Source organism: Cloeon dipterum, chromosome 3 (assembly GCF_949628265.1).
Source record: "Cloeon dipterum chromosome 3, ieCloDipt1.1, whole genome shotgun sequence".
Taxonomy (NCBI): Eukaryota; Metazoa; Arthropoda; class Insecta; order Ephemeroptera; family Baetidae; genus Cloeon; species Cloeon dipterum.
In genome coordinates, this window is record NC_088788.1 from 34572557 (window position 1) to 34594954 (window position 22398).

Here is a 22398-nt window from a genome sequence, read left to right on the forward strand (position 1 = left end):
TCTAACGCATTGCGGAAAAATTTATGGCCTTCATAAGCAGAAATAAACAACGGAGCGTGTGTTTAATCAAACACATTTTTTTTAATATATCGGCCGAACCTCACGTTTAGCCAGTGTTTATCAAATTATCCGTACGGGTAACCTTGTAAAGTAAGAAGGCTTCAATTGCACCAACGAGACTGCCGCGTGTGAGAAAAAATTTATGCGTCGGGGGTGGGCCTGCTGGTTAAGAAAGGGGGCTCAAATTGGGGTCGATGAGGGCGTTTCAAAGTGCATGCGGGCGGAAAGAGTGATTCGTTTCACTTGGCGCGGCAGACAAGACGCTTGTTGCATCGCACAAGACCCGCACTTTTTGCCGAATCGCAAATATACAGTGGGAAAATTGGGAAGAAAATAAAAAAAATAACGGTGCGGACGCAGCCATTGATTAGAGATGCGAGTGAGCACTCCAGGAGAGGAAACAATTAAAGGCTTTGGTCGTTAATTTTCATCTAGACGGGACAGATTTATGCGCGTGCTCAATTTGAATAAATTTTGGGCCGGACGAGTAGCCGCGCGCGCTTAAAAAAGACAGACGTAAACTAGAACCAATGTGACAGCGCTTCAACGATGTGAGAAAAAGAAGTGTCGGTCAACACGTTATTATTTGATGGAATTTCAGCGTTTTTAAAGTAGATCTCAGCACTGAAAATAGAGAAAGAGTCCAAATTCACTCAAGTTTTACCGTTTTAATTTCTGAGAAAGTCGGCTAAAAATTTCAAGCGCAGTCTCCTTATCGAAAACCATGATTTATTTCGCCTGAAGGTAAATTGGCACACTGTTGGATAGATCGCGAAGAGCGAGGGATCAAAATCGAGCGATAAATAATTGACAAACCGTTGAACTGCTATAATACTAGATCCTAATTTAATTATTTTACATAGTTTTAAATTATTTTAGTTAACAATTTAAATCAATTTTAATTATTTTCCTGTATCAATCCACTTTAATATGAATCAATAAAATTTTTATTTAAATCTAGCAAACATACCATACCAGGTGAAATCATGGGAATTTTATTTGTTTAGTTGACGACTTTTAGAAAATCTACTTATTCGAAAGGCGGACGAACAAATAAATAAATAGACGACAAGATCGAATCTGGAGACAAGAATTACAAGCAAAAGAGACAGACCACCGGAGCAGAGTGAAAACGGGTTGAGCTAGGCTGGACGCGGAAGAAAGAAAGAAAACACGAGATTCTTGAATGAATTAAAAAGCCGTAAAATTTAACATTCTTGCGCTCTCTCAGGGTGTGCAGCAATGGAATAGAAAAATTTATTTGTTTATCAAACACAAGAGCCGCGCGCACAGCATGTTTGACGAGAACTCTTTTTATATTCTCTTGTCGCTGCTTTTATAACACGCAGCTAGCTGAGCATAGGGCTTTTAATTTTGTTTAGCCTGTGCAGGCAGGCGAACGCATATGCAGGACAAACAAAAAGCGAAAACGCCCCCAAAGCAAACCGACAGACAGGCCGAGACGAGAAGTACAAGTGCTATCTTCTTCTCAATACAGAGAACCCTTTATTTCCTCGAGCCTTTTGATTCCCAAGACTGGCGGCGGCTGGCATTCATTAATGCGAGCAATAAAATGAATGCGAAATTCGAAACTTTGAGAGATTCATAGAAAATGTGTTTGGCCTAAATTTTACGTTCTCCGAAGGGAAAAACCTACCTGCGGTTTATCTGCGAGCAGAAGGGCGGTCGGGCGCAGGAAGTTTGCTTCGAAGGCACTCAAATCGCTCCCGAAGTGGCTCTTGAACACAATCAACGCCTCCGCCTCGAGGACACCACGCAGCTCTTGAAACGAGACGAAGAAGGGCGACAAATATCTCTCCACCAGCTCAGCCAACCCCTGAAAACAATAAATAAAATAATTTGATTCTAAACAAGCATGCAAGTGTTTAGACCAATCAAAGATTGGTTGGTTCTTAACCAAAAATTACAGTTTTCAGCAAAAATCAAATAATTTTACGCATTTCCAGAAGGTCAAGATCATTTTAGCATAATTCTACACCATCTAACATAAAATCTATGTCATTTAATTACAATTTAAATCAGTTTAACCTCCAAAAAAGCATTCGTTCCATTGTTTATGAGGTTGAAAAGGGGTTTACACCCTTTTGATGCTTCGGCTATCTGAGGGAGGTCATGACGAGTCAAATGGGGAGCAAGTTTTTTACAGATCTGAGATGCTCATAGAAGCCGAGATTTGATGAAAAATGTATTTTTCTTTCAGGCACCGTAATAAAAAATATGTTACTTAAATCTAGAGTTTTAATGATGACAAAGACAAAAACTGCACTCCGTTCGGCTCGTCTTCACATCTAATGATGCGCTGAAGTGGTTAAAAACTCAACTCCGTTGTGCAGTTAAGTGCAAAAAATTAGGGTACAAAAAGGGGGCTGAAAGGTTAGTTAAGACTACTTTGGCTACCTATAGGGGAAGTTGAGACTATTCAATTGGTACTCGGTTTTTGATAATCTAACCATTTGAATCTGATATATAAGCGTGAGAACATTTTTCAAAAATCCGAAAAATAATAATTTTCGTGATTTTTATTTAAAAAAATAATAATTTTAAAAACTCACCAATCCAGTTTTTAACGTTAACAATTTTTTTTTTGCAAAATGGCAATGTAAAAACGGTAAAAACTCACCAATTGTGCAGACTTGATTTTAAAATTTGATGTCAATTCGAAAAACTGACTTTAGTGACCTAGACCTTTGGCCTACCACTGTGAGGTCAATAGAAAAGTTGTTTGTATTGACGCGATGGGTTCAATGGTGTCTGAATTTTGGTTCTACAAACAACCTGAACAAAGTTATGTCATACTCAAAATTCCGAAATTTTTACAGCAAATAAACGAGGATTTTTCAACGGTTTCTGCTGCTATCAGAGAAATTAGCTCAATGATTAAACGAAATATATTGGTTCAGGAAACATTATTGCAAGAGAAAAGGAATAACGAGTTCTTCAGGCCATTAATAACAAACAGAATACTTGGTGCGTACTAATTTTTAAAAGGAATTTATTGTGTGCGTTATCGAAATCGGAAGCATTGATTTCTGTGCTAAAAGCGGGAAATGAAAGATATAAATCAAAATATGTATGTATTAATGTGCTAAAAGGGGCACGTGATATGAGAGGGAATCAACAATGGGGGGATTTTAGCATATGCAGCGCAGACAAGGGGCGGAAGAGATAAAACGCAATTTTCATTCATTGTTCAGTGCTTACGAAATCTCTCTTCTCAGCATCAATAAAGTAGATTTAGTTAAATCGATTGCAATCTATCCGCATCCACTTGAGACACGACTTTTGCGCTTTTCGGTCTGCAGTTTCGCGTATTCCTACCATGCACTGCATGATAAACATAACAATATATGCGAAAGATAATCTCGGCGGAGAGGATAAATTATCCAAGCAGATGGCGCGTGAAATTGATTCGAATATTGGTCGCCAGCATGCATCGCTCGGACAAAATATGAAAAATAATCGCTCGTTGCGGAACCGTCGCCGAAATAAACTGAGATCACGACTTGAGCGAGAAGAAGTGGCGATTCATCTGCATGATCGGTTTCACATTTCGATCGGGCCGAGATAAAAGCAAGGAGAGTTTGCTGCTTTCTCTGCGTGTCGCTCCCACACTCTCCTTTTGTTCTTCTCAGCAAACAAAGAGCGGCCGCGCGGCGGCGAAAAATCATAATCAAATCGCACATGCACAAAATGTAAAGCCTTCCGCAAATTCATTACCATTTTTCGATTTCATAATTACCGGTGTGCGCCGAGAGCTTGCATGCTTTCTAGCCAATTAACATGTGTGCGCGCTTGTCCATGTTTTTATTTCATTTTTTTATTTTATAGTAAACAAATAAATTGATCAGCTCATTACCGGCAATTAACGTTAAAGGCTGCGCGTGTTTCAACAAGACGTGCACAGTTATAATCGAGATAATAATGAAAAAGTGTTCACGAGATACGGATCTCGTGTGTGCAACTTGGATAATGATTTAAATATAATTACCTAAATCCCAACCTAAGGACACACAACGCTTGCGATGAAAGTGCGGCTGGGTATTTATTTCATAAAGCGATGCGTGTGGAACCATGTGAAAGGAAAAACGATTGTTAGCACGTCTATAGGAAAAGTTTCAGGGGTTGGTGTTGCCAATTAATTAGATAAGCTGTTTTTTAATTTGGTAGTATCCAAGTAATTCTAGAAATCTCTTACCATCGCACAAATAAAACAGGCAGTAGTCCAGGTATGCAATGGTTGATAATTGCGTAGTAATATTGTTATCAGTATACTAAACCAATATCATGTTTTGTATTTGTGAAATACCATGGTATGACATTGACAATAACAAGCACTTCCCAATTTTCAAACTTCATCAATGAAAAAAACAAAAATAAAAAGTCGTTTACCTTTTCCAGGGCCGAGAATTCCGACTTTTCCAGTGGTGTTGTCGTAAGTGCAGGAAGCGCACGATTTCGTCCCCGTTCCATTTCCATCAAACATGCCTACAACAGAGAGACAAATCATTTCCTTTTGTATTCCAAATTGTAACAGTCCACCTTTAAGACCCAAATTTTGGAAACGCGGTGCCCCAGCAATCGAAGCACAATGGAGATCTGCCGCGAGTGTTGCAGTGCTCTGACGTCAAGTACAGAGATAAAATTGTTTGCGCGCGCGGCGGCGCCTCAAAAATAATTTACAACAACCCTTTGCTTTATTTGCGTTCCCAGTCGTGATAAAAGGTACCTCAGTCAACCGAAAACTTTTCGGCTCCGAGGAATATGGCAGATTCAACAACGCCGCGGCGTTAATTAAAGAGATAAATCAAGAGGCGCTCTTTTTATTGCGTTTCCGGCGAATCGCTCTTGAAGCCTCTCGATTGTCACTCGGTCAAGAGAGTGTTTGTTTGGAGGGGCGACACGTGTGTAGCCAGCGCGCACGTGCACCCTCTCCTCCACCACCCCCTGGCCACCGCAACAAAACCAGTGAAATGAATGGTCATAAATTTTATTCATTTTTTGGCGAGCAATAAAATTGCGTAATAGACGTAAATCACTGTGTATTAATAACATGAGTGTGCGCTAAAATAAGACCCCTATATCGATGCCCATAAATTCAATTCTAGCTATAATCATCAGCCCTTCTAAATGTTCTTGCGCATTTGTAGGCATTTTCATCTGCTTAACATTTATAAAAAAAAATTAAAACAGCTCTCGACTTACTATTTGAGCAATTTGAATTCCACTCTTGAGCAGCTGGCGCATTTTGCCGCACTTCTTGTTAAATACGCGCCACGCGAAAACACGACAAGACATTTTACCGCAGAGAGAAGAAGAGACTGGTTTGGCTCGTGTCAGCTGCGGCCTTTTGCCAACTACCATATAATTGAACTAACGCATTTTCTCTCCTACCGGCAGGTGCCAAGGACCATGTCAAACCAAAAACTAATATTTGCTCGTATCAGATCTGCTCTCGCTCAGTGCGATAATTAAATATTTTTCTCATGTCGCACGAGCAGCATATTGGCAATTGTATATAAAGAGGCAACGAAGTTCGACTCGTGCCCTCAGATCAGAAAAAATTAAAAGAAATTTAAAATTTATAAAAATATATTCGTGCACCAGGTGATCCTTCGAAATAGGGTTTGGTTTACACTTGGTATTGTGACCAAAGGGTTGAATGAATATGATGAAATCGAGTTCAGATTTGATTTTCTCATGGCGAAAAACATATGAAACGACATTAAGAACGCTCAGTCTGACCGCAAGTTATTTTAATACAAAATTACACCCTTCGAAGGGATCAGGGGCAGGGTAAGGGTTCCAGCCCCCAACCATGAGATCATTTCAAGTCTAAATAAATTATTTTCCGTTAAATTTGGGGCATAATCCACTCGAAATCTCTCCCGGCTATAAAAAAATCGCGATTTTCAGGGTATAAAAACGATAAAAACTCGTATTTTTACTATTCAATTTTCATAAAAAAAACCTGCCTCCTAATTTTGACATGATTTTGAACGTGTATTTACTGCATTTTGGATTTTCAAAATTTTATGTATTAGGGCCCAATGCCATTTTTTTTTTAAATCAATTTGATATTTTTTAACCTTGCGACCTTGGATGTTCACCAAGGGCAACTTGTTGAAGTCAAATAGAATATTTATACACCAACCTTCTTAATCTCTACCTCAATCCAGGCAAAATGTATTATTCTCTGAAAATACCCTTTAAAAACGCTAATATTAAGCCCTTATAAATTAAGCAATTTTTTAATTTTGACCCAACAATTTACAGTGTTCCATTGAACTGCTAAGGCAACCCCTCCAGTACTTTTGTCTATATTCGAGCACCCATGCCAACAAAGTTACAACAATGATAACTCAATTCGACTTTAAGCTAAATTTAGAAGCTAGCTGCATATTTTTTCATTTTTTATTTAAATAAATATCTGAAGGTTCGAAGTTAATTGTCAAAAATAAATGTCATTAAATTAGCAAAATTAGTAATTAAAACAAAAATTGAACTAATTTGATCAATAATAAGTATTTTATTCTTAATTCTAAGTTCACAGCAAATATACAATCATCTTTCTCATTCTGTGATTAAGTGGCAGCAGGAAGGGCATTGGCCGTCTCCACGAAGGCCTGAGCAGGTTGCAGGCAACTAAGTCCTCCTTTGTTGCTCTTGAGGCAGTTGGTGAGCTCAGACAGCTGCGGCGGCAGCGCTGATTCAGCATCTCGCGACAGCCGACGCTTGAGAGGCGACAACGCCGCCTCCAACTGAGCGGCTGGGTCACCCTGAGGGTCGAAACTGCTCTTAGGCGAAGCCACAGGAGGAGGAATGGCCTGTCAGTTTGGGAACACATCAGTCGGTTACTGAAAAAATGCTTAAAAAATTGCTTACCTCCTGTGGTGTGGCTTCAGGGACTGCGACGGCCACAGATAGGTCATTCTCCATGCTCAGGGTGCGAGGGCGCACGTTTGAGTTGCCCATTTTAGGAGAAAAGGCCCACTTGAAGGGCTTTGTTGGTCGCGGTGTTTTTGAAAGATGGTCAGAACCAGCTCGTCAGCTGCAGCGGAGGGGCGTGTCTCGTTTTAAAACGCGCGAGCGCGAAACCGTTCTTATTTTTCTACTCATTCATTTTTCTTTGATTTGGATTCACTTAAAATAAATATTTCTAGATATGATTAAAAACTCTTTTTACCTAATCGATTGTTCATCGTTCAGCGGACTGAGTATCAAAATTTGCAAAACAACCCTCCCATTTATAAATCTGATTCTGTAACGAAATAGAGTAGAAAACTAAATTATTTATATATAATCTATCAGGCACTTTGTGTTAGTTTTCTTTTAGTTTGGCTTTAGTCTGACATCTGGGTAATCGGAAAAAAATACAAAAAATTCAGCCATCAGTAAATTTCAGTTATGTTATTTGCAATTTTTGCAATCTCACCTCTAAACCCTTTGAAGAGGCACTTGGTGAATCTGATGACCAGTCTTGAGCTGAAGTTGGGTAACGGGAAATGAGGCTGGAGGTGGAGAGGGCTGTTGTGTCAGGGCGGTCTTCAAACGCGTCTCCTGGTCCCCGAGAGCCCAGCCAATGCTGACGTGAAAATGCCGACTTTCGTAGTACGGTGGGAGCCGATATTCAGCTCCAGCTGCTTCTGCCAGAGAGCAAGCCGCCTCCAAACCGCCTCCGATAGCCTCCACACTGATAAAAGTCCTAGTTTGCTCGTCATTCACAAACACTGCCACACCTCCAAACATAATCTGAAAATCATAAACAAATAATAAGAGAAATTGATTTTAAATATATTTTTACTACCTCAAATTGTTTTAGTTGCGCCGCACGCTTTCTAAGGTCAGCAAGAAGAGGAGCAATCCAAATGTGTCTCAACTGAAGCGGCCGACTGAGACTCACATGAAGTGGAGGAGTGCATCGATTCACACCTTCCAAGCTGTCAAGCAAACGAGTCCACCCGCTGATCGGTTGTCCAATCTCTATGCTCACCAATCCTGCCCACATTCCTCTCTCATGGGCGAAACTTCTCACCTAACAAATAAATAAATACGAATTTCACAGTGTTTTTCAATGAATGAATATTTATATACCCGGCCTTGATGCATCGATGGATCATCCTGATGAGCATTCTCATCATTGCCAGGAAATAACGCGATGATGCTTGACGGAACTTCAAGTTTAACAAACTTGACAGGCTCTACTTTCAGTGGCGTCCCATCTTCAGATTCTGATCCTGAGCTCGACTCGTAACATTTTAGGAGGTCCATCTTTTTCGGTTTGCTGTATGTAGATATGTACATACGTTAGATGATAAACTGCATCTTCTGCAACCGTGATTAATTGGAAGTCAAATCATATTTCAACAGTGTTTTGTGTACTTCTAATTATGTAAGATCATCGCATGCATGCGAATTTACATGACAATAACCACATTCACTGAATAAGGGCAGCCAAAACATACCTTAACAGAACTCGCAGCAAGATGAGTAATCGGCCAGGCGATGCTAGAATGCACAGAGCCACAGAGTGCGTGCACTCCGCGCTCATGTGTCGTTGTTGATGTTGAGAAAAGGGCGTTGACTCGCTGAGGAACCAATCAGAGTTCGTCTTTTGCATCATTGACTTGCTCTAACCAAAACGGAAATAGATATATATACAACAAAGTTGTATATACAACAATGTATATCCTATATATACAACAATGTTGTATACCTACAACAATGAATAACCTATATATACAACAATGTTGTATACCTACAACAACGGTATATCCTATATATACAACAATGTTGTATACCTACAACAACGGTATATCCTATATATACAACAATTGTTGTATACCTACAACAACGGTATATCCTATATATACAACAATTGTTGTATACCTACAACAACGGTATGTCCTATACCTACAACAATAGCAATCTGGCAACATCGCAGAATGGGCGGCAACGACAAGCACTGAAAATGAAAAGCCCGTGGACGACACCGACTGCCGGCGCCGGCTCACGGTCGTCGCCGCCATCTTGCCAAGCGGAGAGCGGAGCGCGGACCGGAGCGGAACTGTGAAAATTCCGGAAAACGAAGCCACGAGCACCAGAAAACAGGAAATGCTAGTGGTAAGCGAACAAAGAAAGCGGTCGCCAACTTTGCAAATCACACAGGAAGATTCGCCGTATTGTTCACAGGGACAAACGACCTGGGGACGACCCTGCGCGTCCAAGTCTGGACGGTGCCGATTCCCGCGTGGCATGGACACGACCCGAGGAAGGAAGGATTTGGCCTTGTTGAGGTGAGTTTTAGCAGTGAAATTAGCACTGTGGGCTAATAATAAACCTGCCTTGTCTAGGTTGAGCAGCAGGCCCAGCAAATGTCGTCCGCAGTGGCGACGAAATGCAAAACAGGACACCTGGACGGTGCCGATTTTTGTTCGGTCGAGGAAGGAAGGGTTAGGCCTTGTTGAGGTGAGATTTAGCAGTGAAATTAGCACTGTGGGCTAATAATAAACCTGCCTTGTCTAGGTTGAGCAGCAGGCCCAGCAAATGTCGTCCGCAGTGGCGACGAAATGCAAAACAGGACACCTGGATGGTGCCGATTTTTGTTCGGTCGAGGAAGGAAGATTTTTGTGCGGTCGAGGAAGGAAGGGTTAGGCCTTGTTGAGGTGAGTATTTTAGCAGTGAAATTAGCACTGTGGGCTAATAATAAACCTGCCTTGTCTAGGTTGAGCAGCAGGCCCAGCAAATGTCGTCCGCAGTGGCGTTCAAATGCAAAACAGGACACCTGGACGGTGCCGATTTTTGTGCGGTCGAGGAAGGAAGGGTTAGGCCTTGTTGAGGTGAGTATTTTAGCAGTGAAATTAGCACTGTGGGCTAATAATAAACCTGCCTTGTCTAGGTTGAGCAGCAGGCCCAGCAAATGTCGTCCGCAGTGGCGTTCAAATGCAAAACATGACACCTGGACGGTGCAGATTTTTGTGCGGTCGAGGAAGGAAGGGTTAGGCCTTGTTGAGGTGAGTTTTAGCAGTGAAATTAGCACTGTGGGCTAATAATGCTTCTTTCTACACATACCTCAAATTGACAGTCATCCTTGCAAATGTTTATTCGCCATTCATTTTAGCATGAATCTTATGATCTCCCAATCCAAAATATTGGTAAAGGGGGGGTATGTCAGTTTTTTGGAGAAAATATAATTAAATTACAGTTACCGTGAATTCAATTGTACCTAGTTTACTGTAAAAATTTTTATTATATTATGGATGATGGGTGCACTGGACGTTGGTTGAATTAGAGGTGGATTTTGGATTGGGTGATCCATTAGATTTATGCTAAAATGAGTGGTGAGTAAACATTTTTCACGGATGACTGTCAATCACTTGAACCATCAATTTGAGGAATGTGTAGAAAGAAGCAGTGAAATTGGAATTTGCAAAAATTATTCTGTTCCTGCTGTTACAGCACTTAGGACGAGCTGCGGCTGCTGTTCTGAAGAGCGAGCATTGGCCTTAAACAGAGCTACGACCGCACGAGATTTCGTCCTGTGACAAGTATTTTTAAGAGCTACGACAGCTCTTAAAAGTTTTTCAGTGTAGCATTACATATTTTGCTATACCTGGAATTTATTGTTACATAAGCAAACCTGTAATTCAATTCTCTTAAATTTAACGGTACCTACTATGATTTGCATTATTGTTACACAGGCAGTCAAATTTTATAACTTGCATTGGAACCATTATCAATAAATTTTATCTCCCGCTGATGAATTCCTGCTTTGAATTTTTCATCACACCCAAGATCTTATACACATTTTGAACTACCCATAGTCCGAGAAATGGAATATAAATACTTATTACTCATTTTTGACCACTTCGATATCTTGACTCTCAGACGTGTTTGTAGAGTACACAAGTGGATTTTCATTGCTGGGGGCCCTGATTGGAAGTCAAAATTTTGTACCCACTTAATTTTATTAATCCCTCGGTTCGGACCACCCCTTTGTTGGCTGGGGGTCCTGGTTTAGCCAGGAAATTCAGGAGGTAAAGCCGCCAGAGGTTGTGATTATATCCATTCCCGTATTTAAGATTTCATACGTCAAGATGTATATCGCTTGCACTGTAAATCTTAGCATCATGGAATCGACTGTACATGTAAGTAGCAGAGAACTCCAATGTTTATGAAATTCATAATAAATGTTCTGGTGTCGATGGGAAAACACAATCAGTGTTTTATTAATACAATTTTTTACAATAACTTTTTTGTGAATCTGCGGCAGCTAGATTGGCTACAAATACATAAACATCATTCTCCAAACAAAAAGAGGTGACAGCACAGTATTATTATTGCATCTTCACTTGCAATCAGGGAATGGAACTTTGAGAGTGTAAGAGGGGGAACAGCAGGCAAACAGAACATGTTTCAACACTGCTCAAATTCAATTAGATCTGCAGCTCTGGGTACTCTTTGCTTGTGCTCCTGCTCTTTAGTCTGTATGTGATCTGTGATTCAAGCGGTTTTGTAAAATGGCACAAACACTGTCAATCACAAATGGCAAGACCTTCAAAAGTTTTAGTGATCTTTCAGAGGCAATTAAGGCATTGGAACAAGAAACCTTCATTGTGTATACATGCCTAAGCAGCAACTACATAAAAATCTCTGACAAGGTGGTTGATGCAGCGGCCAGGGCCAAATTGGAGACAAAGAAGAACAAATTGGTCATTAGATCTGCCAAATATGCATGTATCCATTATGGAGATCCCGTTGATGGTCGTTCGACAGGGCAGCGCCCCAATCAGAAGTAAATATACATTACATATTTTCCAACATGTGCATTCAGTTATGAGGGATTTTGAGCAATTGGAAACATGAGAATAATTTGCACTACAATGTGCCCTTAATTTGAAAATTGTGATTATTTGTAATACATTAATACAAAAACTTCACATATCCTTAATGCTAAGCACATATTATTTTGATTTTTGTATGCAATACATATTATCCAAATTTTTTCTTTCAATATTGCATATCATTAGCTACATTGTTATAAGGAACAATAATTTTTCAGATCCTACAAACTTGGCTGTGGTGCCTATTTCAAGGTGGGCACTCGTAATGAAATGCTATACATCTACGACTGTCACGTGACCACAGACGTACATGAAAAGGTGCACAAACCATGTCCGGCTGATTTTGCACAATACCCTAAGCAGCGTAGATTGAACAACACAGAGAAGGAGCGTCTGCAGCAGCTTGACGACCTTGGAGTGAATCCAACCAAGATAAGAGAGGTTATCATGAAGGAGACGGGGAAAGCAGTCCTACCCAAGGATCTGGACAATGAGAAGTAATATATCAATATAACACATAAAAATCTGGCTACAAAATTTTCTATTGATTATAAAATGGTATACTTTCACATGTAAATATTCTAAAGATGGTTATATGATTAAAATCGAGTCTCTCAAGTAGTGAACTCTCGATGACAGCACATTTTGATTTCATTAGGTATTATCTTGTCTCCATGCACCTTTAGTTCTCGTTTCAGAGGGTTTGAATATTATTTATGACATTCGCATACCAGCTTATTTTTTTGCCAATGGAGATCCACCATCCGGAATCTGAAAAAATAGGAGCTCACAAAGTACACATTTATCAACTTGTTATGTTTCACTTATCTGACACCAGGCTTTCTCAATCCTTTAGACCCCAAGTCCTGAACCATATCATGCCAATAGATTGCCTGAAAAAAAATAAACAAATTTAGAATTTACTTGAAACAGGTTTATATTCATCTTTTTATCACAGACAAAGGAAGAAGAGGGAAGAAACCGAAAAATATGCAAATTTTGAGCCACATGAGAGGGAATTGATGCTTGCAGCAGAAACTATGAGGGATTTGTTTGAAAAGGACTCTGAAGGTATCCAGTGTTTATGAAAATGTCAGCTAAATTGAGCTTACCATTGCATATTATGTTTGTAATTAGGATCATACACAATCATCACTGGTCCGGAGGGCAACTTCTCATGTCTTTTCATCGCAACCTCAGAGATGAAGAAGAATTACGCAAAATTTCCAGAGCTGCTCCTGTTTGATTCAACCTACAACAAAAATGCATATCGGTTACCAATCACATGCTTCATGGTGGTCGATGGAAATAGAGCAGGGAGAGTGGTTGGTTATAGTGTTTTGGCTGACGAGAGGGCTTCAACAGTGACATCTGCCCTGCAAGCACTGCAAGAAGCACACAAGAATTACACTGGGGAGCTTAAGACTGTCTTTATCGATAAGGACATGTCAGAATTCGCAGCCATTCAAGCTGTTTTCCCACATGCTCAAGTTGACTACTGTCTGTTCCATAGCAGCAAGCACTTGCGAAATGAAGCTAGAACAGCAGCACCACCAGAAGTCAAAGAAGAAATTCAGGCCATTGTCGAGAAACTAATGTTCGAAGCACGAACAGAAGCTGTATACATGGAACTCTACAACAAACTGTGCCAACTGATTCCGGATAGCAAGCAGAAGTTCAGGGCCTACTATGACAAGAATTGGCACAGTTGCAAAGAAATGTGGACTGCTTTTGGCAGGTCCATGTCAGAGAACTTCGGAATCCGGACGACAAATCATTGTGAATCGCACAATAAAGCCTTATCCATGGTTCTTAAACGGAATGGATCCCTAGTGTTTACTATCAAAAAGCTCATCATGCTCCAATATGACAAAACCGTAAGCCTTGAATACAAGAAGCACTGCTACACAACAAAGGTTAGCACATACAGGCCACAACAGGGAGCAGAGGTCTCGGAGGCACGAAAAGCTCTCAAAGATTATACCGAGTACTGCATCACTCTGCTCGAAAAGCAAGAAAAATATGTGCCTTTGTGCAAGAGGGAATACTTCACTACTTACAAAACTACAGAGCTAAACTGTCAATGCCCTTTCTATAAGGGCATTAAATTACCTTGCTACCACATCATGGCTCTGAGGAAGGAAATTGGGCTTCCCATGATCGATGCTGTGGAAATCCCAATGCGCTGGACCATTCAATACCAAACTTGTGAGCAGCAGCTGCCTCCTTCTGAAACAAATGATGAGGTATGTGGTACAATATTGAACTTTGGTTTAGTATTTTTAATTAAAATGTATTTCAGAGTCAGCTAGTGCAAATTCCGAGAAGGGCTACCAAAGCACAGAGCCGAGAACAAAAATACAACAGAGCTCTGGCCATCTGCAAGCAAATTGCTGATTCTGCATCACACCTTGGCACAAAGCAATTTGACGATAGTCTATTGAACCTGCAGCAGATTAAGCAATTAATTGACACTGAAGGAGCTTTCTTTGTAGCTGGAAAAAATTGTAATTTTACATAATAATATGATTTGTACTAGAAATTTACATTAATTCACATTTATAGCTGGCAGAAATGCGAATGTGTTGCGTCCAGTGGAAGACGTAGGAGTTTTTGACGTTGAAGAAGTCTGCTCTGTCTCTTGCGAAGATGATGGAAATAATGTTGAGGCACAGGCAAACTATTCTGTGCAAGCTGAGGAGTCACAGGGTCGGGAAATTGGCTCTGCGGAAGACGGATTGGCGCTGGTTGAAGTGTCAGAAGTTGAATCTGCTGGGCAAGAGGCAGGCAAGGATTTCGAGGAGGATAAAGATGGCTCGGTGGAAATTGCAGTGGCTCATGAAGAAGAATCTGCAATTGAGGAATTTGGCTCTAGGGGTCAAGACGCTGGCAAGGATTTAGAGAATGAGAAAGATAGCTCTGGGGAAGTCGAGGTTTATGAGAAGAGCGATGATGTGAAAGAGGCCAAAGCTGGACCACCACTAATTAGCAGCACGCCTAAAAAAGTGATAGAAATTGATCTTACAATAGGTAAAAACTCCGTTCCCTAAGAGTATTTTATCCACTAACAATCAATGTTACAAGATGAATCTGATGAAATGATAAATGCAACAACAAGCGTTACCAAAAGTGAGAAAGCAGAGGTTGATGCTGTTGAACAGGATGATGGTATTTTTAGTTTACAGCAACAATATCTTGTATAATGTTGATAAAAACTATCTCCCGTAGCTCTCGATGACGAGGCGCTGAGACAAATTTCACAAATAGAAGACATTGCTCTTTCTCAGAGAGAGAGGCAGGAGCAGAGCAAACTGAGTGGTACTGAGATGATTGTAAAGTATGAAATTATTAATTTTTCTTTTTTCTGCGTTCAGATGAAATCAGCGAGTATGGTTTACAACAGATAAGCCAGGCTGAGATTTCAGCTCTCAGCACTGGAATCAATTCTGGCTTGGACAGCAAGCAATCAGAAGGTGGTATGTGTGTAAGACAAATGTAAATTTTTCACCAAAACAATGTATTCGATTTCAGAGAACAATGCAGGCAGAAATGAGGCAAGTAAGAGCAGAGATATTGCAACTGAGCCTGGATTTGATACAATCAGAATTACTTCAGGTACAAAAATCATGATTAATAAATTATGAGCATACTAATTATAACTCACTTCTTCCAGCATCAGAGTTTTTGAGAAACATCACTTCTCAGCAGAAGATTGGTTTTCCACTAAAACCAAAGGTCCGTGGTCGACCAAAAGGGACAAGTAACGAGCACCGGGACAAGCTGAAGAAGCACGCGCAGAGCAAGAATCCAGCTGGAAATGATGATGGTATATTGTAAAAAAATTACAATTTGCAATTATATTATGAAGCATATATAATGATCAAATGAGTTACGTTAATGAAATTTGCAAAATTTCTTAATATTATAGAAAAACTGAAGGAGCTACTCATGGAAAAAACATCTTTTAGTGTGAAACTGATTGAAGAATTTTTCGACAACAACATTGAGGTGCCTGATGACTTTGTGGCCATGTTTATTGAGAAGCTGGACAAAGAAGAAAAATATCAAGGACTTCAGTCACCTGCACTGGTGCAATTGCAAGTAGACTGTTACCAAGCTTGTCTTAAAAAAGAATACGTGCAGATTTTGCACACCCTTGCGCATTGGATTACCGTTAGGTTTGATGGAAAGGAATTTTTCTACTACGATTCAAAGCGAAATAGGCCAATTGCAGATTCTACAGAAATTCAGTTTGCTCATATCGCCAAAGATTGTGACTTAAATGAGTTGAAAATTAACAAGATGGTCTGTCAATATCAAAAGAAGGATGCTAACAATTGTGGACTGTTTGCTATTGCAAATGCAACAGAGATTGCTATGTATGGCCATGTTGATCCCAACAAGCATTTTGTAACAAATTTGATGAAGCGCCATTTGGCCTATTTACTTGTGACTGACAAACTGATTGCTTTCCCTTCGAAGGCAAAGCCTGGTCCCAAGAACACAACTTCTGTCCGAGAAGTCATTACTGTCCCCCTCTACTGCATTTGCAAAATGCCCCAATCGTTTGACAAACGCACAATGCAGTGTCCTGTTTGTGAAAATTGGCTACATCCAAGGTGTATTGGACACCCTAGAGCAGAAATTGAGGGTGACCTGAATTTATCATTCAAGGAAATTGCCAACTGGAAATGTGGTCTATGTGGTGACAAAAATTTGAGTGCAACAGTCACTATCAGGCAGACGCCAATCAAAGAGTTTGGCCTAAATGACTCAGACAGTGCTAGTTCAACTTGTGAAGATTCGCAAGTAAATGATTGACATTAGAGAGCAAGTTGTGAACATGTAAAACAATATGAATTTCTGTTCATGTGTGTCAGTTCAATAGGTTCACATTTGATTGTAAACAATTATTTATTACAAATACTTGTCAATAAAAGCAAAATTTAATAAAATTTCCATTCATTAACACTCAGCGTTTAATTCTTAAAAATTTAAAAATACTGGTAGATACTCGCCGCGAACATTAGTTTTCATTCATAAAACAAGCAGATCTACAATTTATTTTAAACAAAATCCTTTTCCAAATAAAATGTGAATTAATTTTTGACTATGATGATTAAATGCAAATTCTTAACATCGCAGTTCTACCAGTTACTCTTGTGTCTTTGAAGGTCACACTCTCATTGCCATTCAGTCGCATATTATTGATAGAAATTATATTCACTTCCATTAATATCGCATATTACGGAAATGTTTTAAAAAATCCTCAATATTTATTAATGGAAACAATGTTAATTAAATTGCATTATAAATGCTTCCATATACCAATACTTTTAATTGCTGCTGTCAATGCAACTCTGAAATTTTAATTACCATGGATATCCAATCAAGTCCAAGGAGATTATGACAGCTCCCTCCATATCCATGGTTACTTGCACTGAATCTTAATCGCCACTGCGGACGGCATTCACCTGGCCTGCTGCTCAACCTAGACAAGGCAGGTTTATTATTAGCCCAGTGCTTATTGCAATATTTTTCATGAAAATATTATCCATTTTGGAAATATAAATTCATATATTAAGGAAATTGATATATAAGGTCAAATTCAAATACATTAGAATTTTGGTAAAGGAAGGAAAAAGAATATGCACGACAGAAGAAGGATTTGAAAAATATAAAACAAGGATCTCAGATGCTTTCAAAAAACAAGGTTATGACGAGTCATTAATTAAAAAGCAAATTAAAAGAACGATATATCACAAAAAATCTAAAAATAATAGGGAAAATACCATACCTCCGCTAGTACTCCCTTATCAACCCAGCTTACAAAAAATGCGCAAAGTAATAAATTTAGCCTCCAACATCCTTACTTCGTCAAAAGTCACAAAAGATATCTTTAAAGAGCCAGCGACTCTCGCATTCTCAAGGAGCGCCAATTTAGCAAACATTATTGCAAAAAACCCACAACGGAAAATCTAAACCCGGCGCCACCAAAAGGCCCACAAGGCTCATACCCTTGCAAACAATTCAAAACCCAAGCCACAAGAGGCCCGCCGTGTAAAACATGCCAAATCCACAAACCAGCAAAGTCTGTGACAGCCCCAAACACAGGCAAAAATTACCTTATTTCAGGCCATAACACCTGCACAACTGAAAAATTAGTTTGCTTCCTTCAATGCAAATTTTGCGACGCCCATTATATTGGCAAAACAATAAATACCCTGAGATCACGAATGAATGGCCACAGACAAACGGTACGGCGTGAAGCAGATGTTCCGGTAGCTGAACATGCGCTCTCTCACAATAAAAGAGAATTAGAAAAATGTTTCACAGTAAAAATAATTAGATCACTCCCAAAAAAATCAACCCCCGGCGACCTACGTAGATTAGAACAGGCCTTTATTTACGATTTCCAATCTCAAACCGTCCCTGGCATAAATAGATACATTTAAATAAATTCAGAGCAAGACTTAACCATGTAAATAAAAAGTAAAAAAATAGAAATTTTAAGATCAAGCAATATATCACACAACCACCTCCACCAACTACCCTTCCCCCCTCCACAAACCCTGACCATAACGTGTGTACTCCTACATCATCACCGCTCTCATCTCATTCTACCTACGCGAGCTGACGAAGGCACTCACACATGCAGTGCCGAAAATTTCTCCAAACAAACTATCTCCTCATCTTTTGTGTGTTCGTAACATCAACAAGTAAGTACACAAGACTCCTATCAAACACTCCTTTCCCACGTCTTGCGTGATATATTACCAAAATTCTAATGTACTTGAATTTGACCTTATATATAAATTTCCTTAATAAATGAATTGCTAATTTCACTGCTAAAACTCACCTCAACAAGGCCTAACCCTTCCTTCCTCGACCGCACAAAAATCGGCACCGTCCAGGTGTCCTGTTTTGCATTTGAACGCCACTGCGGACGACATTTGCTGGGCCTGCTGCTCAACCTAGACAAGGCAGGTTTTAATGCGCTAAAAGTTATGGTACATATATTTGCATGTATACATTCTCTGTTTGCATTTTGATAATATTTTACATATGGCGGAGACACAATTCTGGGCCATTCCACACTTCTGGGCCACTTCCATTTAAATAGCATTGTTTTCATTGTTGATGGGTCCCCACGTGATTTTAAATTGAACCAATTGGTTCAATTTTGGTCATTTGGTTCAAAGATTGCACTTTTTTGAACCAATTGATGCAATTATCCTATTAATAGAACCAATTTTGGTTCAAAATCAAATCAATGAACCAAGTTGGTTCAATTTTTTGTTTTAATGAAGCAACATACAGAAGTTTTGGTTCAATTTTTTAAAATAAAGAATCAAATCATGTCTGTAACAGAGTTTTGGTTCTTTATTTCTAAAAAATAGAAGCAAAGTTTGTTTAAGAGTATCTATTGGTTCAATAATTTGCAACAAAGAATCAAAACTTCAAGCATTCGTATGTATTTTTGACTCAGAATAATGTAAATATTTTGGTTAATATTTAGGAAAAAACGAATAAAAACTTTGGATTTTTTCCATATGAACATCTTAAAAATTATGTTATGATCCGATTAAATTTTAACTCCTTTCATTAATTAAACAATCACTATGCACAAGAAAACAGGGAATTTGGTTCATATTTTTTAGGTTTCAATATAGAATAACATTTTAAGTATTGATGGGGTGGAATGTATAATTTTGCTACATTGCTGTTTTCATTCAGAGAACCAAAAACTTCATATGTTTCAGTACCACAAAATTAAAAATTTCTAAATTTTTTTCAGTTTATTAACTCATTATTTGCCAACATCAAATGGTGTGTGCAATCATTTTTTAATTTCTTGCAAATAACCAAATGCCAAAAAACAAACCTTTTATAAAAATTTGAAAATTTTATTGGTACATAACCCCGGAAATCTTTATTAATAAGTTTTTGTAGGTATATTTAATGTTGCAACTGGCCCAATGAGAGTAGAATATAAGTTAAATCAGGACGTTTTCTCACATAATGGCTGATTAGTCACTAAAAGCAGGCGCATCTTCCACGGTTTTTTCCTATTTGATATATATACGTCAAATTTTTAAAACATATACCGTTACGCGAGTGGTGCAGAGGGTAGAGGATGTGCTCATAAATCACAAGGTTCGAATCCAGGTAAGAACTAATTAAGTTATGTGTTTTCAGCCAATTAAATTACAAGACTTAATCAGTCTATTCATCCTTAGGTGCGAAAAGTGCAAATTGCATCTAAATTTAAAATATATTTAAAATTTTGAAAATTTATTCATTAAACCAATTGGTTCTTTATTTGAAATCATTGCATTAAGGATTTGGTTCAATTTTTGTCCCCCTTTGAACCAAAAAACTTTGAACCAATTGGTTCAATTTAAAATCACGTGGGTCACAACAATAAAATCCATAAAATCAATGCTTTTCTTATGGAAGTGGCCCAGAAGTGTGGACTGGCCCAGAATTGTGTCTCCGCCATACATATTATATGCAATCTGTTTATGTATGATTATTATGAATAGAAAATCAAGTTCCACCAAAGAAAATCGAGAAATAATGGCCCAAAATACAGATCCAAATCAGCCCAGTGCTAATTTCACTGTTAAAACTCACCTCAACAAGACCTAACCCTTCCTTCCTCGACCGAACAAAAATCGGCACCGTCCAGGTGACCTGTTTTGCATTTCGTCGCCACTGCGGACGACATTTGCTGGGCCTGCTGCTCAACCTAGACAAGGCAGGTTTATTATTAGCCTACAGTGCTAATTTCACTGCTAAATCTCACCTCAACAAGGCCTAACCCTTCCTTCCTCGACTGAACAAAAATCGGCACCATCCAGGTGTCCTGTTTTGCATTTGAACGCCACTGCGGACGACATTTGCTGGGCCTGCTGCTCAACCTAGACAAGGCAGGTTTATTATTAGCCCACAGTGCTAATTTCACTGCTAAAATACTCACCTCAACAAGGCCTAACCCTTCCTTCCTCGACCGCACAAAAATCTGCACCGTCCAGGTGTCATGTTTTGCATTTGAACGCCACTGCGGACGACATTTGCTGGGCCTGCTGCTCAACCTAGACAAGGCAGGTTTATTATTAGCCCACAGTGCTAATTTCACTGCTAAAATACTCACCTCAACAAGGCCTAACCCTTCCTTCCTCGACCGCACAAAAATCTGCACCGTCCAGGTGTCATGTTTTGCATTTGAACGCCACTGCGGACGACATTTGCTGGGCCTGCTGCTCAACCTAGACAAGGCAGGTTTATTATTAGCCCACAGTGCTAATTTCACTGCTAAAATACTCACCTCAACAAGGCCTAACCCTTCCTTCCTCGACCGCACAAAAATCTTCCTTCCTCGACCGAACAAAAATCGGCACCATCCAGGTGTCCTGTTTTGCATTTCGTCGCCACTGCGGACGACATTTGCTGGGCCTGCTGCTCAACCTAGACAAGGCAGGTTTATTATTAGCCCACAGTGCTAATTTCACTGCTAAAATACTCACCTCAACAAGGCCAAATCCTTCCTTCCTCGACCGCACAAAAATCTGCACCGTCCAGGTGTCCTGTTTTGCATTTGAACGCCACTGCGGACGACATTTGCTGGGCCTGCTGCTCAACCTAGACAAGGCAGGTTTATTATTAGCCCACAGTGCTAATTTCACTGCTAAAATACTCACCTCAACAAGGCCTAACCCTTCCTTCCTCGACCGCACAAAAATCTGCACCGTCCAGGTGTCATGTTTTGCATTTGAACGCCACTGCGGACGACATTTGCTGGGCCTGCTGCTCAACCTAGACAAGGCAGGTTTATTATTAGCCCACAGTGCTAATTTCACTGCTAAAACTCACCTCAACAAGGCCAAATCCTTCCTTCCTCGGGTCGTGTCCATGCCACGCGGGAATCGGCACCGTCCAGACTTGGACGCGCAGGGTCGTCCCCAGGTCGTTTGTCCCTGTGAACAATACGGCGAATCTTCCTGTGTGATTTGCAAAGTTGGCGACCGCTTTCTTTGTTCGCTTACCACTAGCATTTCCTGTTTTCTGGTGCTCGTGGCTTCGTTTTCCGGAATTTTCACAGTTCCGCTCCGGTCCGCGCTCCGCTCTCCGCTTGGCAAGATGGCGGCGACGACCGTGAGCCGGCGCCGGCAGTCGGTGTCGTCCACGGGCTTTTCAGTGCTTGTCGTTGCCGCCCATTCTGCGATGTTGCCAGATTGCTATTGTTGTAGGTATAGGACATACCGTTGTTGTAGGTATACAACAATTGTTGTATATATAGGATATACCGTTGTTGTAGGTATACAACAATTGTTGTATATATAGGATATACCGTTGTTGTAGGTATACAACATTGTTGTATATATAGGATATACCGTTGTTGTAGGTATACAACATTGTTGTATATATAGGTTATTCATTGTTGTATATACAACTTTGTTGTATATATATCTAT

The 22398-nt window shown here is 39.8% G+C and overlaps 4 protein-coding genes across 24 annotated transcripts in view; 1 reads left to right on the top strand and 3 right to left on the bottom strand.

Annotated features, from left to right (window-relative positions):
- The window catches only part of LOC135941160 (puratrophin-1-like), a 40322-nt gene extending 34881 nt beyond the window's left edge, over positions 1-5441 (bottom strand). For 2 of the 3 annotated variants that reach the window (XM_065486468.1, XM_065486467.1), the window contains exons 1-3: positions 5284-5440; positions 4471-4566; positions 1718-1897 (exon numbers count right to left, since the gene is read on the bottom strand). In XM_065486468.1, the coding sequence (XP_065342540.1) occupies positions 1718-1897; positions 4471-4566; positions 5284-5376 (369 nt within the window). In that variant the 5' untranslated portion in view covers positions 5377-5440. Of the gene's footprint in view, positions 1-1717; positions 1898-4470; positions 4567-5283 lie in introns of all 3 variants that reach the window. The other variant, XM_065486469.1, reaches the window with a different exon arrangement.
- Positions 5442-6584: 1143 nt separating this feature from the next.
- On the bottom strand, positions 6585-8654 carry LOC135941176 (U6 snRNA phosphodiesterase 1). 3 transcript variants are annotated; one of them, XM_065486501.1, is made up of 6 exons: positions 8544-8654; positions 8173-8406; positions 7886-8113; positions 7514-7830; positions 6964-7129; positions 6585-6905 (listed from the first exon to the last, which is right to left on the bottom strand). In XM_065486501.1, the coding sequence occupies exons 2-4, from the start codon at positions 8380-8382 to the stop codon at positions 7516-7518; spliced, it is 753 nt and encodes a 250-aa protein (XP_065342573.1). In that variant the 5' UTR covers positions 8383-8406; positions 8544-8654; the 3' UTR covers positions 6585-6905; positions 6964-7129; positions 7514-7515. The 3 variants fall into 3 exon arrangements, with proteins under 3 accessions (XP_065342573.1, XP_065342572.1, XP_065342574.1); XM_065486500.1 differs by having other exon boundaries at positions 6964-7433; XM_065486502.1 differs by lacking the exon at positions 8544-8654 and adding an exon at positions 8500-8522 and having other exon boundaries at positions 6964-7433; positions 8173-8362.
- A 402-nt stretch (positions 8655-9056) lies between these two features.
- Positions 9057-10841, top strand: LOC135941183 (uncharacterized). The gene is made up of 5 exons (XM_065486509.1): positions 9057-9201; positions 9247-9374; positions 9432-9546; positions 9803-9917; positions 10537-10841. Exons 1-4 carry the CDS (start codon positions 9193-9195, stop codon positions 9914-9916), a joined length of 366 nt encoding a protein of 121 aa, XP_065342581.1. The 5' UTR covers positions 9057-9192; the 3' UTR covers position 9917; positions 10537-10841.
- Positions 10842-11278: 437 nt separating this feature from the next.
- On the bottom strand, positions 11279-22398 carry LOC135941181 (uncharacterized). Of its 17 annotated transcripts, none has more exons than XR_010574953.1 (12): positions 21971-22398; positions 21798-21925; positions 21452-21566; positions 21253-21392; positions 20559-20673; positions 18781-18895; positions 17298-17412; positions 15586-15732; positions 14034-14150; positions 13034-13173; positions 12653-12814; positions 11279-12601 (listed from the first exon to the last, which is right to left on the bottom strand). XR_010574953.1 is itself a non-coding variant. In XM_065486508.1 (4 exons), the coding sequence occupies exons 1-4, from the start codon at positions 21977-21979 to the stop codon at positions 17392-17394; spliced, it is 273 nt and encodes a 90-aa protein (XP_065342580.1). In that variant the 5' UTR covers positions 21980-22398; the 3' UTR covers positions 16817-17391. The 17 variants fall into 17 exon arrangements, 1 of the variants encoding a protein (XP_065342580.1); XR_010574954.1 differs by having other exon boundaries at positions 11279-12404; positions 12486-12601; positions 18781-20673; XR_010574955.1 differs by adding an exon at positions 14469-14771 and having other exon boundaries at positions 18781-20673.

Excerpts from the sequence above, each read along its gene's own strand:
- LOC135941183 (XM_065486509.1), top strand. Across the intron at positions 9,375-9,431 it reads AAGGATTTGGCCTTGTTGAG|GTTGAGCAGCAGGCCCAGCA; the intron begins GTGAGTTTTAGC and ends TGCCTTGTCTAG. Across the intron at positions 9,547-9,802 it reads AAGGGTTAGGCCTTGTTGAG|GTTGAGCAGCAGGCCCAGCA; the intron begins GTGAGATTTAGC and ends TGCCTTGTCTAG.
- LOC135941181 (XM_065486508.1), bottom strand. Across the intron at positions 21,567-21,797 it reads AAGGATTTGGCCTTGTTGAG|GTTGAGCAGCAGGCCCAGCA; the intron begins GTGAGTTTTAGC and ends TGCCTTGTCTAG. Across the intron at positions 17,413-21,451 it reads AAGGATTTGGCCTTGTTGAG|GTTGAGCAGCAGGCCAGGTG; the intron begins GTGAGTATTTTA and ends TGCCTTGTCTAG.
- LOC135941176 (XM_065486501.1), bottom strand. The coding sequence starts at position 8,382 with ATGTACATATCTACATACAGCAAACCGAAAAAGATGGACCTCCTAAAA. Across the intron at positions 8,114-8,172 it reads CATCGATGCATCAAGGCCGG|GTGAGAAGTTTCGCCCATGA; the intron begins GTATATAAATAT and ends TTTATTTGTTAG. Across the intron at positions 7,831-7,885 it reads CGCAACTAAAACAATTTGAG|ATTATGTTTGGAGGTGTGGC; the intron begins GTAGTAAAAATA and ends TATGATTTTCAG.